Consider the following 16,764-nt stretch of genomic DNA (forward strand, 5'->3'; position numbering starts at 1 on the left):
AAGGAAAGAATCCAGATTAAGAAAAATGTCCAGAAAATAACATTATTATCTTAAATTCATATTAGAAGGATGGTGTTATTAATATAAACATAAATTGAAGGAAACAGCCATAAAAGCATACATAACATAAAACAGTTAAATTTTGAGGAAAAATGAAAGGCAATGACATTAGAACAAATATTGACTAGAGCAAGGCACAGCAAAGGAACAATAAAAGAACTTAAAAGTTCTGAGAAGTTGTGGCAGCAGTAAGAAATACTTTTTTTTTAAATTAAAAAACAGTTTACATTAAATCAGAATAAAGGAATAATCTGTATTCTCCTAATTTGTATATTTAAGTAAACATTTCTTAACAGTTGTATTTATGTTATTCTAGGTAGAAGTGGATTCCATTGTTGTGCCTTTGCCATTTTCAAGTCAGGAACTGTCCATAGACGATTCTGGTTCAATGTATGTAATTACTACTCCAGCTGGACTAATCATAAAGTGGTCTCATCTTACAGGAATCATAGACATTCATTTTGGCCTCCGATTTAACTTGTCGTCCTACACAGAAGGACTTTGTGGTGAGTGTTGCTCTTCAAATCTTGATTTTTGTCTGTTGTTGTTATTATTTTTTTCTATTCATGCTATACCATTTTGGGCCCTGTTGCCCCATTTTTCAGATTTGAGATGTGATATTAACTTTCAGTTCCCATGTAAATACTGAAGGAAGCAATGATTTTTCCATAAATGCGCTAGGAAGCAGGAAATAACACTTCAATTTAGGTATTTTATGAAAATATATGCTTACTGCTATTACTACAATGCTGTTTGTGTTTCCACTAGCTCGTCTTTATTAGGCATTACTGAAGCATCAGGCATTATTTTGCATATTTTAATTCACTTAATTTTAAGATCTAGTAAGTAGATAATAGTGTTATTTCAATTTATAAGTGATACAAATGAGGCGTAGAAAGTTTAAAGGCCTATGTATCTTTGTTTCCTCTTAATTTTTTTAAAAGTTTGAAATCAGAGAAAACTCGTTTAAGTCATCTTGAAAGAACACAATGTTCAGAATATTTGTCCTAGTTTTATCATGAAATGCAAGGCTTAGATATACCATTACATCTAGGTTTAATATTGTAATATATTATGCAGATATATAGAGTTTTAAGTCAAAGGAAACAAATTAGAAATATCTGTAGATACATAATGAAATAAAAGGAGTACTGGCTCTGGTGTCTGCTAGAAAGTTGAACACAGGTTATTATCTTTACAGCTTTGTGGTCTTAAGAGAATGTCAGTTTCCTCATCTTTAAAAGGGGACAGTAATATCTATTTTCAAGATTGTTTGGATTACATGTGAAAGTTAACGTAAACACAACACATAAATACACACAGTCAATAAATGTTGGTTTAGTACAAATATATCTATTTTTAATCTCAGTAAATATTAATTAAACAAAAGTTTATGGATCACCTTCTGTGTATCTGACATTACGCTTGATGCTGATAACTCAAAAATGAGTGGCCCTCAACCTTGCCCTCAACAAATTACACAAAATATCCACATTTCCTGTTTTAAAATGTAAACATTTATTGGAAATTTTTGCTAAAATGGTTTTCTTAGTTCCTCACTTGTTTACAGCATGCTAAACATAGCATAAATTTCTATGGTGACTTAAGGTTATTATTTGGAAATAAGCATTATTGAGTATATACTTAATTTAGTATATATATGTACTAAATCAGTAGTTATTATTGAGTAATAACTGAGACTGAAAATGTATGTTTTCTCCTGTAACTTATCACTGTTGAAGGGTATTATTTCAGTTTGATTTTTATGTTTTTTATCCTTCTCTACTATTAGCTCTTGCTTTCATGTAGACAGCCACTCTGCTAGCTGAATTCTTAACTAAGTGCTGCAGAGAGAGGGCTAGGATCACCTTTTTGCTAACCAGGGCTCATTCTCTAAATTCCTTGACCTCCACAATGAGAGAAGTATGCTTAATTAAAGGGAAATCTGGGTGCTGTCAGGATCACTAGGCTGGGTGCTGGCTGAAAAGCTTCTGGTGAGTAAGACTGTTATCTAAACAGAGTCTGAACACTGGAATGAGAGGCTTATATTGACATCTCATTCTACACAGCACTATGAAGTCTGGAGTGGTGACTGAAGTTGTAGTGAAAACATATTTTTACTTGCAATTGCCTTTCTCTAGAAAAGTTTAGACTTAAAAAATAGTAGCTGCTTTACAATGTAGTTCACTTAATTTTTTTAAATGTTTAATTGCACGTAGTACCCTGTGTATTTACAGAAGTGAAGCATTGCAACCTTTAGTCATCCAGATATATCTCCTTGGGTGTGGGGAAAAGAAAGAGAGATCGGACTGTTACTGTGTCTATATAGAAAGAAGTAGACATAAGAGACTCCATTTTGTTCTGTATTTGAGATGCTGTTAATCTGTAGCCCTACCCCCAACCCTGTCCTTGCAAGAGACATGTGCTGTGGTGACTCAAGATTTAATGGATTTGGGGCTGTGCATGGTGTGCTTTGTTAAACAAGTGCCTGAAGGCAGCATGCTTGTTAAAAGTCATCACCATTCTCTTAATCTCAAGTACTCAGGGACACGTACACTGCCAAAGGTCGCAGGGACCTCTGCCTAGGAAAGCTAAGTATTGTCCAAGGTTTCTCCCCATGTGATAGTCTGAAATATGGCCTCGTGGGAAGGGAAAGACCTGATCGTCCCCCAGCCTGACACCCGTGAAGGATCTGTGCTGAGGAGGACTAGTGTAAGAGGAAAGAAGGCCTCTTGGCAGTTGAGACAGAGAAAAGCATCTGTCTCCTGCCCGTCCCTGGGCAATGGAACATCTCGGTGTAAAACCCGATTGTATGTTCTGTTTACTGAGAAAGGAGAAAACCGCCTTAGGGCGAAAGTCGGGACTTGCTAGCATGATGCTGCTCTTTATGCACTAAAAAGGTTTATGGAGATGTTTACATATGCATATCAAGGCATAGCACTTTTCCTTAAACTTATGTCACAGAGATCTTTATTCATATGTCTTACTGCTGACCTTCTCCCTACGATGATCCTATTATCCTGCCACTTCCCTTTTTCTAAGATGGTAAAGATAATGATCAATAAATACTGAGGGAACTCAGAGACCGGTGCGGGCATGGGTCCTCTGTATATTGAGCGACAGTCCCCTGGGCCCACTTTTTCTTTCTCTATACTTTGTCTCTGTGTCTCATTTCTTTTCTCAAGTCTCTCATTCCACCTAACAAATGCCCGCAGGTGTGGAGGGGCAGGCCACCCCTTCACTTGGGGATTAAGATATGATGTTTGAAGAAAATTTTTATTCATATATTTTGTAGCCCAGAGTCTTGGGAATTAAGAAAAATTATGTCTTAAAGTAGGATGGGATTCAGGTAAGGTATGATTATAGACCTGATCTCATTACTTTCCTGGCTCTGCACTGCATTTAATGAAGAGTAAACTCATCCACAATTTGGCTTTTCTCAAGGAAGATAGAGGCTGCAGCAGCTCAAGATATTATAGCTATCAACAGGTCATGTTATCCCAAGGAAGGGAAATTGCCTGTGTCCAAGAATTCCCAGTTCAAGTCTTGAACTTGATCAAAGTTTTCCCTATTTGAATAAATTTATGTGCCTAGGTGACTACTACATGCTTGCTGGTTTATGCCTGGATTACCTGGAACAGTTGCTAATGCAAGGGAGTGATTACCTTTATGTCAATCAGAGCCCTCACCTGGAATGATGTCCTGCACTAGGTGATGGAGCAGTGATAGCTCCTGAAAGAAAAATATTTAATATTTTCAGGCAGAGTTTTCACAGGGAAGTGGAAGCCTGGGAGCCGATCACCAAATATCCATTACTGTGGGAAGTACCTTGCCAAACTCAAAAACTAGTTACTAAGTTAGAAGACGGTGGTAATAATGGAAGAGTATAGGAGAGAATAATGTCTTATTTCTTAATCTTCTCTGATCTCTTCATGTATCTTGACTTCTAGGCTTTTGATATCTTTCTTATTGGGTTATGGCAGTTAGTTCTACACTATTTTATCAAAAAATCAGAACATAATTTAAAAAGTTCTTTCGATGTAAGAGTTCAAGGATACATAAACTTGGCATCTCATACAGTAAATCATTCGTTCATTTAAAATCTATTATTTAGCTGATTTAGTTGTGCTGTCTACACTAGTTTAAGTTTTATTTTTTCTAATTGTCACATATTCTTTCAAGGAGTTTGCAATGAAGATCCAGATGATGATCTAAGGATGCAAAATGGCACAATTATTACAAATATGGAAGACATAGGATTATTTATTGAGAGCTGGGAAATTGAGAAATCATTTGAAGTAACAATGAGAAGACCTGTTAGGAACTGTACTGAGCATGACTGCAGCCACTGCATTGAGTTATTAAATAGAAGAATTTTCATTCCATGTCATGATAAAGTAAGTTGGAAGCAACCATAAATTATACTTTCATGTTAGATATGTTGAGAGTAAAAGCCAATACGTTGCTCTTCTTGCTGTGATGTTCTTCTACTGAAAACAAAACCCCCAACCTTCTGTCAGTATGCTTTGGAATTCAGAATCACTTATTGTTTATAGGCTTACAAGCACAGGAAGGATAATTTTATTTCTTTTCTTTATGCTTTGTTAGAAATATATCTACAGCTTTCAAAAAATGAAAATTTGTCCTATGAATAAATGTCTCTAAGAGACAGAGATCAATGATGTTTGATAACCCACAGTATCAAAACCAATACAGTGAGGCTTTAATCAATTCCTTATGATCCTGGCTTCTTAGGCATATGCTTTTAATAGAATCTGTCACTCACTCTATTTACTTGGTCTTTATTAGTCTCCAACTTTCTGAGTTTAAGTGATTAGTAGGCATTTTAAATAATCTATATTGTCAAAATGATCCATCATTAAAGACAAAGGACAAATACAGTATTTTGTGAATCATTTAACTAAAATGTAGTGAGCATCTAGTACATGGAAATCGCTGTGTTAGATTCCTGTGATAGAAAATGAATAGGACACCTAGTAGGAAGGCAAGTCTGTGAGCAGATACATTAAAAAATACATTATGGAGGTATATAGGAGCCCAGGTTTAGAGAAAACTTTATGGAGTTTTAGATATTTTTTCTTTTCCTTTTTTTTTTTTTCTTTGAGATGAAGTCTCACTTTGTCACCCAGGCTGGAGTGCAGTGGCACAATCTCGGCTCACTGCAACCTCCACCTCCCAGGTTCATGCCATTCTCCTACCTCAGTCTCCCAAGAAGCTGGGACTACAGGTGCATGCCACCACATCGGCTAATTTTTTGTATTTTTAGTGGAGACAGGGTTTCACTGTGTTAACCAGGATAGTCTCAATCCCCTGACCTCGTGATCTGCCCACCTCGGCCTCCCAAAGTGCTGGGATTACAGGCATGAGCGACTGTGCCCAGCCCAGAGTTTTTGATCTTTGAAAGGTTTAGAAGTATGAGTTTGCCAGGAGAGAGGAGGGAGGGATGGAGTTCCAGGCAGAGATAGCAATGCAATGGCCCCTCAGTATCTGTGAGAGGTTGGTTTCAGGACCCCCACAGATATCAAAATCCTTGGACACCCAAGTCCCTTTCTAAAATATAGTATAGTATTTTCATATAGCCTGCACAATTCTCCCATATATGTTAAATCATCTCTAGATTACTTATAATATCTAATGCAAGATAAATGCTATGTGAATAGTTTTTACACTGTATTTTTTTACATTTTTATTTTTTTATTCTTGTATTATTTTATTTTATTCTTGCTTTTATTTTTTTCTTGTTTCTTTATTTTATTCTTGTTTTTTACTTGATTTTTTTGGGAGGTTGTACTTGTCTAACCTGTATTTGAGGTTGTAATGCCACAGGCATTTGAACTGTGGGCAGAGAAGTTGATGGCCATCATGGTTTAGGCTCTGATGGCCCCAATAATTTTATTTTATCCTTGTTTTTTTACTTTCTTTTTCTGAATATTTTTGAGAGCTTCTTTGGAGGTTCTAGCAGGGGAGTGCAGCTACTCTTATACCCTTGACTGAAGGCTGGTCCTCTGTCGGGGATGGTCGTCCTTTAATGTCCGGAATTGGTGGGTTCTTGGTCTCGCTGACTTCAAGAATGACGCCTCGGACCCTCGTGGTGAGTGTTACAGTTCTTAAAGGCAGCGTGTCTGGAGCTGTTCATTCTTCCCGGTGGGTTCATGGTCTCACTGACACAAGTGAAGCTGCAGACCTTTGCGGTGAGTGTTACAGCTCTTAACGGCAGCGTGGATCCAAAGAGTGAGCAGCAGCAAGATTTATTGCAAAGAGCAAAAGAACAAACTTTCCACAGTGTGGAAGGGGACCCCAGCAGGTTGCTGCTGCCTGGCTCGGCAACCTCCTTTTATTCCCTTACCTGGCCCCACCCACATCCTGCTCATTGGGCCATTTTACAGAGAGCTGATTGGTCCATGTTGACAGAGTGCTGATTGGTGTATTTACAAACCCTGAGCTAGACAGAGTGCTGATTGGTGCATTTATGATCCCTTAGCTAGACATAAAAGTTCCCCAAGTCCCCACCAGACTGGGGGGCCCAGCTGGCTTCACCTAGTGGATTCTGCACTGGGGCTGCAGGTGGAGCTGCCCACAAGTCCCTAGCGGGACCTGCACTCCTCAGTCCCTGGGTGGTTGATGGGACCGAGCACCGCAAAGCAGGGGGCAGCGGTCCTCCGGAGGGAGGCTTGCGGGAGCCCACCGTGGGGGAGGTTCCGGCATGGCAGGCTGCAGGTCAGGAGCCCTGCCCCACGGGCTGGCGGCTGAGGCCCAGCGATAATTTGAGCTTGGGCGCCAGCAGTGCTGGGGGACCTAGTGCAACCTCCGCAGCTGCTGGCCCAAGTGCTAAGCCCCTCACTGCCCTGGGCCAGGCAGCACCAGCTGGCAGCTCTAAGTGTGGGGCCCACTGAGCCTGTGCCGGTGCCGGCGGGAAAGTGCCTGCAGGAACTCGTGCTGGCCTGTGAGCGCCACTCACAGCTCCGGTTCCCACCTGTGCGTCTCCCTCCACACCTGCCGGCAAGTAGAGGGAGCTGGCTCCGACCTGGGCCAGCCCAGAGAGGGGCTCCTACAGTGCAGTAGCGGGCTCAAGGGCTCCTCAAGTGCCACCAGAGTGGACTACGAGGCCGAGGAGGTGTTGAGAGTGAGGGCTGCTAGCACATTGTCACATCTCACTTTTAACCAAATGTGCACCTTCAGGAGAGACGTACATGGAGCAGTGAGGGAGGAAGGGTACACTTGCCTAGTAAGCCAGATCAGCCAAATCAACCCGGGCAGTCAATGGGGTGACAGATATCGCAGCCAGATATCTCTCACGTCAGATTTTCTGAATATTTTTCATCCGTGGTTGGTTGAATCTATGGATGTGGAAACCCTGGATAAGAAGAGCTGATTGTATATGCAAGAGAAAGTATTATTTAAAGGCCATGTGAGGAAAACATTGAAAGAGTTTGGTGCAACATCTATGAAGGGAAGAGTCAGGGAAGGAAAGCAAGGGAATTGTCAAGTCAGGAAGGAGCTCACTGTGAATGATCTTTGATGCTGCCCTGTGCATTCCCTGAGGGAAAAGACAAAAGTATGAAGTCATGGGATAAAAATGGCATGTCTTTGTGGAGCTTCAGTTTTACATGGAAATTTGGATGCAAATAAGTTTTCAATGTTCATATTTTTTAAATGCATGCACATAAACATGAAGAAATAGCAAATACTTTAAAACTCATGGCAGTGCCACTTTAGTCTGTCTTTTTAAAGCATCATGATTTTTTTAAATTGCATTTTTAACTGGGAACTTGAAAGGTTGATTATATCAGGAAACATTCAGCTTGACTATTCAAGGCATAATGAAGCAACACAGGATACCATTTAGTCTGCGATAGCTTCCACTTTTCTCTTAAAATCCTCCAGTATACAAAAATTAGCTGGATGTGGTGGCACACATCTGTAGTCCCAGTTATTCAGGAGGCTGAGGCAGGAGAATTGCTCAAACTCAGGAAGCGGAGGCTGCAGTGAGCCGAAATTGCGGCATTGCACTCCAGCCTGGATGACAAGAGCAAAACTCCATCTCAAAAAACAAAAACAAACAAAAGAAAAATCCTCCAGTGAATTTGACAGCAAAAAAAAGAAACCTAAAATCCGAATATACAGGAGGAATTGGACACTAGCACAAGTGGCTAATCTAACAATTATAATAGATACCTTAATGCTTACTTAAAGTGTGGGTTTTGTTTATTGTAGAAATGTAAATGGGCACCAAGTTATGTTGTGTCTTATGTTGGAAAATCTGAATCAACAACTACATAAAACTATTCCTAGGGTAACATCTAAAAATCAATCATGCAGAATTTAAGGATAATTATTAGAATATTTTGCTTGATTATTTTTATAAATAACAAGTAATCTTGTCTCAAAAGGTGTCTTCAGAACTAGTTTTAGAATCATGTGGAAGGTCAGGCTTGTCTATCAAGATCCTCATTTAATCCAACATCACTCTCTTCACAAGGAACATTTTGCTTTTATATTTTCATAGGCTGTTTAATGATGGGATAAATTTTTATAATTTTTTTCAGTATTATAGTTTGAATATCTCTTTCAACAAAAGAAAGTTAGTTTGCCATTTTATTTGCTGCATAGATATAAATAAATGTAATTAAAGAAGGTATTGGCTATCTATAAAATATATATGATATATATATATATAATATATATATATATTTGAGGAGTCTTGCTCTGTCATCCAGGCAGTGATGTCATCCCGTGCAGTGGTGTGATCTTGGCTCACTGCAGCCTCCACCTTTCAGATTCAAGCGACTCTCCTACTGCAACCTCCTCAGTAGCTGGGATTACAGGCATGTGCCACCACACCTGGTTAATTTTTTGTATTTTTAATAGAGATGGGGTTTCACCACGTTGGCCAGGTTGGTCTCGAACTCCTGACCTCAAATGGTCCACCTGCCTTGGCCTCCCAAAGTGTTGAGATTACAGGTGTGAGCCATCATACCCGGACATGGCTATAATAGTTTTACAGTCAGATTTGAAAATTCATTTGTCATCATGGAAAGAAAAGACAAAAAGTAAAACCTAAATAATGTAAATGGATTATGTTAACTGTAATGGTAAAGAAGAGCTCACAAAATTGGCTTATTTTGCAGATTTTTTTTTTCAAGAGTGACCAATTAAAAATACTATAAAAAAAGTTTGAGAATAAGATAAAATAATTGACTGTAGGAAGTACTAGTACTTTCAGACTCTCAAGTACTCAAAGTCTCTAGATGTGTTTCCTTGAGAAACTAAAAGAGACCTTTACAAAGCTTATGAGGATTCTATGCACAGTAGCCTGTGTCTTCAGACAATGTTTTTAGCTGCATTCTGGTCATGATGATTCAGTGATAACTCTGGCACAGTGCATACAATAGTGGAAAATGCATTTTCTTTTTACCCACATAGTTCTTGGATATTGCAAAACTGAGATAGAGAAGACATAGTATTGCCATCATGCTGAACTTGATATTTGGCCTTGGATCTCTCAATTCACTGCAGATTTCTTACATGGATATTTAGGGATTGAATGCAATTTCAAAGTGCCCATTAAGTCATGAGACACGCAGGGTGTATTTCTTTTTCTTTCAAAGCCTCAAGTTGTAAGACATTATTTTTATTTAAAAGACACAGACTATTAAGCACCAGAATGTAAAACTTACATGACCTCAAAAAAATACTTCAAAGAAATTTTGAGTTTATAGTGACTTCTTTGGGCTGAACTCTAATCAGCCTTGAGATAAAGTTTCCCTTTCTCTACCCTCTGCTTCTAAAAGTTACGTTGATTGAAGTCCTGTTGCAAGAAAAAAAAGAAAGTTAAGAACTAAAAAAAAGGGAGGGTCATGACAATTTGCTCTATAGATCTGTATGAAGGTCTGAAGAAGATGGGCTAGGCAGGTATAGTAAGGTAGCTAATTAAAAGGTCTCTGAGTAGTTTTTATTTATTTGCTTGTTTTAACCTTTTATTGTGGTAATGTTTACATATTCACAAAAGTGGTGGGAACAGTATAAGAACTTTTCGGTGTCCGTCATATTAAAAAATCATTTAAAAATTGCCTCTTTTTTTCTGCCTATCTTCTTCACTCCTGCCACACCCCGCCCCTGTTGAATTCTTTTAAAGCAAGTCTACTTTGGGAAAATGATGATGGACTCTGCTGATGAGTGGGAAGCAAGTGAGGATAGCGGCATGTTCAGAAAAGAAAGATGGCATTTGGGAGACATTTGGGATGTGGAATGGGCAGGGTTTAAGGACCAATTAGATGTTAGTGCTAAGGGAGGTTGAGCATTTCTAGATGACTTCAACTTTCTAGCTTAAACAGGGTAACATATCGAGATAAAGAAATTCTTGATGACTTGTTGATACTCGGTCTGTTCCATCCAAGCTATCACCAAGTCATGTTGAGTCCACTTCCAAAATATATTCAATATCCATGCATTCCTTCCCACCACCATTTGAATCCAGACAAACATCACCTCTTGCCTGGTCCAATGACAAAGCTTTATAATTCAATATTGTTAAACAGAATGTCAGATAGTTTAATAGATGCTTCTCTTGACTTACATCTTTTTTTTTTTAAATTATACTTTATATTCAGGGATACATATACAGAACATGCAGGTTTGTAATATAGGTATACATGTGCCATGGTGGTTTGCTGCACCCGTCAACCCATCAACCCATCATCTACAGTGGGTATTTCTCCTAATGCTATCCCTCCCCTAGTCTCCCACCCCCTGACAGAGAGTGTGTGATGTTTCCCTCCCTGTGTCCACGTGTTCTTATTGTTTAACTCCTACTCATGAGTGAGAACATGCGGTGTTTGGTTTTCTGTTCCTGTGTTAGTTTGCTGAGAATGATGGTTTCCATCTTTATCCATGTCCCTGCAAAGGACATGAACTCATCCTTTTTTATGGCTGCATAGTATTCCATGGTGTATATGTGTCACATTTTCTTTATCCAGTCTATTATTGATGGGCATTTGAGTTGGTTCCAAGTCTTTGCTATTATGAACAGTGCTGCAATAAACATAAGTAGAATGATTTATAATCCTTTGAGTAATACCCAGTAATGGGATTGCTGGGTCAAATGGTATTTCTGGTTCTAGATCCTTGAGGAATTGCCACTCTGTCTTCCACAATGGTTGAACTAATTTACACTCCCACCAACAGTATAAACGCATTCCTATTTCTCCACATCCTCTCCAGCATCTGTTGTTTCCTGACTTTTTAATGATCGCCATTCTAACTGGTGTGAGATGGTATCTCATTGTGGTTTTGTTTTACATTTCTCTAATGACCAGTGATGCTGAACTTTTTTTCACATGTTCATTGGCCACATAAATGTCTTCTTTTGAGAAGTGTCTGTTCCTATCCTTTACCCACTTTTTGATGGGGTTGTTTTTTTCTCGTAAGTTTGTTGAAGCTATTTGTAGAGTCTGGATATTAGCCCTTTGTCAGATGGATAGATTGCTAAAATTTTCTGCCATTCTGTGGGGTGCCTGTTTACTCTGATGATAGTATCTTTTTATGTGCAGAAGCTGTTTAGTTTAATTAGATCCCATTTGTCAACTTTGGCTTTTGTTTCCATTGTTTTTGGTGTTTTAGTCATGAAGTCTTTACCCATGACTATCCTGAATGATATTGCCTACGTTTTCCTCTAGGGTTTTTATGGTTTTAGATCTTACATTTAAGTCTTTAATCTATCTTGAGTTAATTTTTGTATAAGGTGTAAGGAAGGGATCCAGTTTCAGTTTTCTGCATATGGCTAGACAGTTTTCCCAACACCATATATTAAATAGGGAATCATTTCCCCATTGCTTGTTTTTGTCAGGTTTGTGAAAGATCAGATAGTTGTAGATGTGTGGCATTATTCCTGAGTCCTCTGTTCTGTTCCATTGGTCTATGTATCTGTTTTGGTACTAGTACCATGCTGTTTTGGTTACTGTAGCCTTTTCTACCACTGAGCTTCATCCTCGTTTGCAAATCTCTACAAAGCAGGCAGAATAATATCTTAAAATTATAAACAGAATGTGTGATTTCTCTACCTAAAATCCTTCACTGTATTTCACGTAGACTACATTCCAAAGTTCTTACCAGGGCTGTCAATGTCCTCTATGATTTGGCTCACCTACTTCTCCAGCCACATCTTGTGCTATGCTCCTCTTGTTTGCTAAGCTCCAACGTTGTTGCCTCCTCTCAGCTTTCTTCATATTCCAAGAGTTATTTTTTTCTGTCAAAAGGCTATACTTCTTGCTGTTTCCCCAGCTGGAATACTTTTCTCTTTCAATCCTTTCTAACATGGTGGCTTCTCTTCATCTTACTTAAAGGTTTTGTTTTTTGTAGTTGTTGAGATCCACAAGCAGAGAATAGGTCTGTTTTATTTACCTTTATTCTTATGCATAGTACAGTGTCTGATATGTAGTTAGGTACCCAATAAATGATGAAAGTGTTCATCAGTTAATAAGTAAGTAGAGGATACAGAAGAATCAGCTTTTGTGGGCTAAGTAGAGAAGGGATTTTTTTTTTTTTTAATTTCGGACAGATTAAGTCATGTGCATCATCAGAGTGAAAACACTGAGCAGAAACTCTGGAGCATAATTCAGGAGCTCAGAGGAGGTAAGTTGAGGCCAGAGATCAGGTTGGAAGAGTTATTAGTATATGGATTTTAAGAATAATGATAATTTATGTTGTGTCAGGGTTTTTTTCTGTACATTTTCCATATATTAGCTCATTTAATTTTCACAGCAATCTTAAGTAGTAGTAGTAGTTGTTACTATTAACTCTACTTCACATATGAAGAAACTAAGATAAAGAAGATTTAAATGCCCCAAATGGTGATAGAAACCATGGGAATGGATGAGCTTGGGGAGAGCATTTTCAGTGACAGAACATGACCATTGCGGATGGGATCTAGTAAAACAGAATGAGAGACAGGTAGAAGAAACAATGACCAAATAGGTGGAAAGGCAATGGAGTGTGGTACCTTTGAAGTTCAAGGAGAGAACATTTTAAGCAAGTGGATGTGCTAATGGCAATATAGGCTTCTGAGAGGTCAGGGAGAGTTTAGAATATCAGTTTCATTGCATTTGATTAAAAGGAGGCTATTAGTGACTAAAGCAAGTATTGTGTGTAAAGTAAGGTGGTTGGAAACTGAGATTTCACAAAGGACATTGAAAGAAAGTCGATTCTTAGGGTTTTTTCTGCATCTTTAAAAATATCTAATTTTATTTTTATATTGACAGATAAAATTGTATGTGTTTACTGTGTACAACATGATGTTTTGAAGTATATATACATTGTGGAATGATGAAATCTAGCTAATTAACAAATGCATTACCTTATGTGATTTTCACTTGTGTGATAATAACACTTTACATCCACTCTCAGCATTTTTCAATAATGTAATATATTATTATAGTCAACATGTTGTACAATAGATCTCTTGGACTTCTGCCAATCTAATTGAAATTCTGTACCCTTTAACAACATCTTCTCAAGCACTTCAATCCCTGGTAAATATAATTCCTTGCTCAATTCTATATGATCAACTTTTTTAGTTTTCACATGTGAGTAAGATCATGTGGTATTTGTCTTCCTGTGTCTGGCTTATTTCACTTAACATCATGTTCCCTGGGTTCATTCATGTTGTCACAAATGACAGGATTTCATTCTTTTTAAAGGACAAATAATATACCACTGTGTATATTTACCAAATTTTCTTTCTTCATTCATCCCTTGGCAGACCCGTAGGTTGATTCTGTATTTTGGCTATTGTGAATAATAATGCTGCAATAAACATGGATGTGCAGACATCTCTGTGACATACTGATTTCATTTCCTTTGGATATGTACATAGTAGTAGGGTAGCTCAATTATGTAATATTAGTATCTTTAATTTTTTGAGAAACCTCCATATTGTCTTCCACGATGGCTGTACTAATTTACATTCCCACCAACAGTACGCAAGGGTTACCTTTTCCCTACATCCTCACCAATGATCATTATTTTTATTGGATGCTTTGGCCTGTATCAGAATTTGGCATATAAATTTAGATACTTAGTATGTGCCTACTGACTAATGAGTTGAGAGAAAAGTGGAATAAATATTGTCACATGCTACATTATTTATATTTCAGGTATCTCTAGATCAAAATGGAACCTATTCTATGGGAACAAATGAGTCTCTAATTAAATTGAGGTGTGCCAAATTTTGCAAATCATGTAACTAACATTGAATATTAATAAAAGTTTTGAGAAGCATTTGTAACTTTATTTAATAATCAATACCATATACCATTATAGAATGCTTTGTGAGCTTACAACTTAATCTATAATTCTTCAAACTCTTATTCAGTATATAGAAAAGGCAATTGTAGCCCACAGTGGATATTAGAAATAAATTTTTGCTTGGCTCCACATACTGTTTTCTTTTCCACCTTTATAAGAAAGATGTGTGTAGATTAGTGCACATGGTATTTGTCTTATTTAAGTGTGTTTAGAGTGATGTTTAATATTAAGAATTTTTGAAAAAAGTAAGGTCTATGATGAAGTATAATGAATATTAACTTGCTACCCTTTGATTCTCCAAATAATCTTAGTCTAGCTTAGGGCTTTCAGAGAAATAAAACAATATAACTTATTTCAAAGCAAAATGTTTCTCTAGGTTTCACCAAAAAACTTTTGTGAAAAGATGTGGATCAATTATACCTATTTTTGGAACTATGAGTGTGATGCACTTTCTGCATATGTGGCTCTGTGCAACAAGTTTGATATCTGTATTCAGTGGAGAAAACCTGATTACTGCTGTAAGTAACTGTTAACTGAATAATATTTTTTAATCATAAATAAATTTCACTTTTGCAATCACTTCTTTCCTTCTTTTTCTTCATCACGAACTAATTTATTAAGCATAAAATGCACAGAAGAAGCTATCACAAACACAAGTTGCATCACTCAATTTCAGAAATAAAATGATCACACATGAAGCTCCCTGTGTGCCTTCTCCAGCCCTTCCCTCTCTCTTTTCCCTGAGAGGTAATCACTATTCAAGAGGGGCATTGCTGATTCATCGGGAATGTGTATCATCCCCAATTTCACTAGACAGTGTCAAATGGTTCTCCACTGAGATTGTACCAATTTATAACCCCACCAGCTGAGCATTAGATTTTTAATAGTATGACTTTTTACAATCATTGACAATCCACAAGGCTTTTCTAAAACATCATTTATAAACTGCTAAGCAATAGTAATTTCTTTTGACAGTGAAGGATCAAACCTAAACATACAGCATTTTTCTTTTTTATGATTTGGTTGAGTTTTATATATTGAAAGTGTATTTCGGTTATAATTCTGAGTAGACTGTTATCTCTTCTTACTGCACAGAGCAATAATTTCATAATAGTTGATTGTATATTTATTCCAACCAGACTTGTGCTGCCTGTTGGTGATATTTATTTGTTATACATCTGATAAGCGTTTCCCACCATAACAGCTAATACTAGTAGACCCTTGGAAAATGCTTAAAAATTACAAAAAATGCAAAAAGCAAACACATTGGTGCCTTTGTTTCTGATGTATGGTTACAGAGTAAATGAAAAATGGACTTTGAAGAGACTAAAATTTGCAAAATCTATTTTCTGTAAGAAATCTGACATTTCTTTCTTTTACTAGAATTTAAATAGGTTACTTTCATCATTAGCAAATTTTGTCTCCTATTCTTCAAAGCCCTGAGTTGCCCAGAGGGGAAGGAATATCAACCCTGTGTGCGACCTTGTGAAGCAAGAACATGCCTGAACCAATGGTTCTATGGACATTCTTCCTGTTTGAACTTAAGAGAAGACTGTGTGTGCAAAGATGGAACTATTCTTCACAGGCCACATTCAACCCAGTGCATTCTAGAGAAAGAGTGTGGTAAGACACAAAATACAAAATGCCTTTTCAGGGATCCGACAAACAGACAAAAACGTTTTTTAGATATTGCAGAGATGTGCTAATTTCTGCAAAGATTTATCAAAGACAGCCTGAATGTTGGAAAGGAAATGAGTTTGTCTGTGGTTTGGTTTTAATATGATTTCAAGAGAAGTTAATTGTTATAAAAGCTTCAGTGGTAATGTGTTTTAATCTTTACATCTGCCTATAGTAACTGAGAAAAAGCATGGGAAATCAAGAATTAAGAGTGTGGATTATGGACTGAACTCAAATTCAAGTTAATTCATATATTAGTGGTTCACTTTTACTCCTATGAGTCTCAGGTTATGCATCTGGAAAGTGAGGAAAATGATAGTACTTATAAGGTTAGTGTGGGCTACGTAATTTAGTAAAAAGCATTTTGCATTTAACATGGTGCCTTGAGAAAATTAGCATGTAAGAAATGGCAGATGGTACTATTATCTGGGTGCTATGATTTGGATGTAGTTTGTCCCCACCAAAACTCATGTTGAGGTTTGATCCCCCGTGTGGCAGTGCTGGGAGATGTGGCCTAGTGGGAGGTGTCTAGATCACAGGGGCACTGCCCTCATCAATAGATTAATGCCTTCTCAAGGTTGTGAGTGATTTATGACTCTTGTGAGACTAGATTAGTTCTAGCAGAAATGGAATCTTTCCTTCAGGTACAGATTGTTATAAAGGAAGTTTCCTCCTCACGTTTGATTCATCTTCACATCTGTCTGC

At 37.6% G+C, this 16,764-nt stretch overlaps 1 protein-coding gene across 1 annotated transcript in view; it reads left to right on the forward strand.

Annotated features, from left to right (window-relative positions):
• The window catches only part of OTOGL (otogelin like), a 239,565-nt gene that overhangs the window by 198,086 nt on the left and 24,715 nt on the right, over positions 1-16,764 (forward strand). Inside the window, exons 43-46 of the mRNA XM_023219423.1 lie at positions 377-566; positions 4,243-4,457; positions 14,759-14,900; positions 15,820-16,005. Of these exons, the coding sequence (XP_023075191.1) occupies positions 377-566; positions 4,243-4,457; positions 14,759-14,900; positions 15,820-16,005 (733 nt within the window). The remainder of the gene's footprint in view (positions 1-376; positions 567-4,242; positions 4,458-14,758; positions 14,901-15,819; positions 16,006-16,764) is intronic.

Source organism: Piliocolobus tephrosceles, chromosome 10 (assembly GCF_002776525.5).
Source record: "Piliocolobus tephrosceles isolate RC106 chromosome 10, ASM277652v3, whole genome shotgun sequence".
NCBI lineage: Eukaryota > Metazoa > Chordata > Mammalia > Primates > Cercopithecidae > Piliocolobus > Piliocolobus tephrosceles.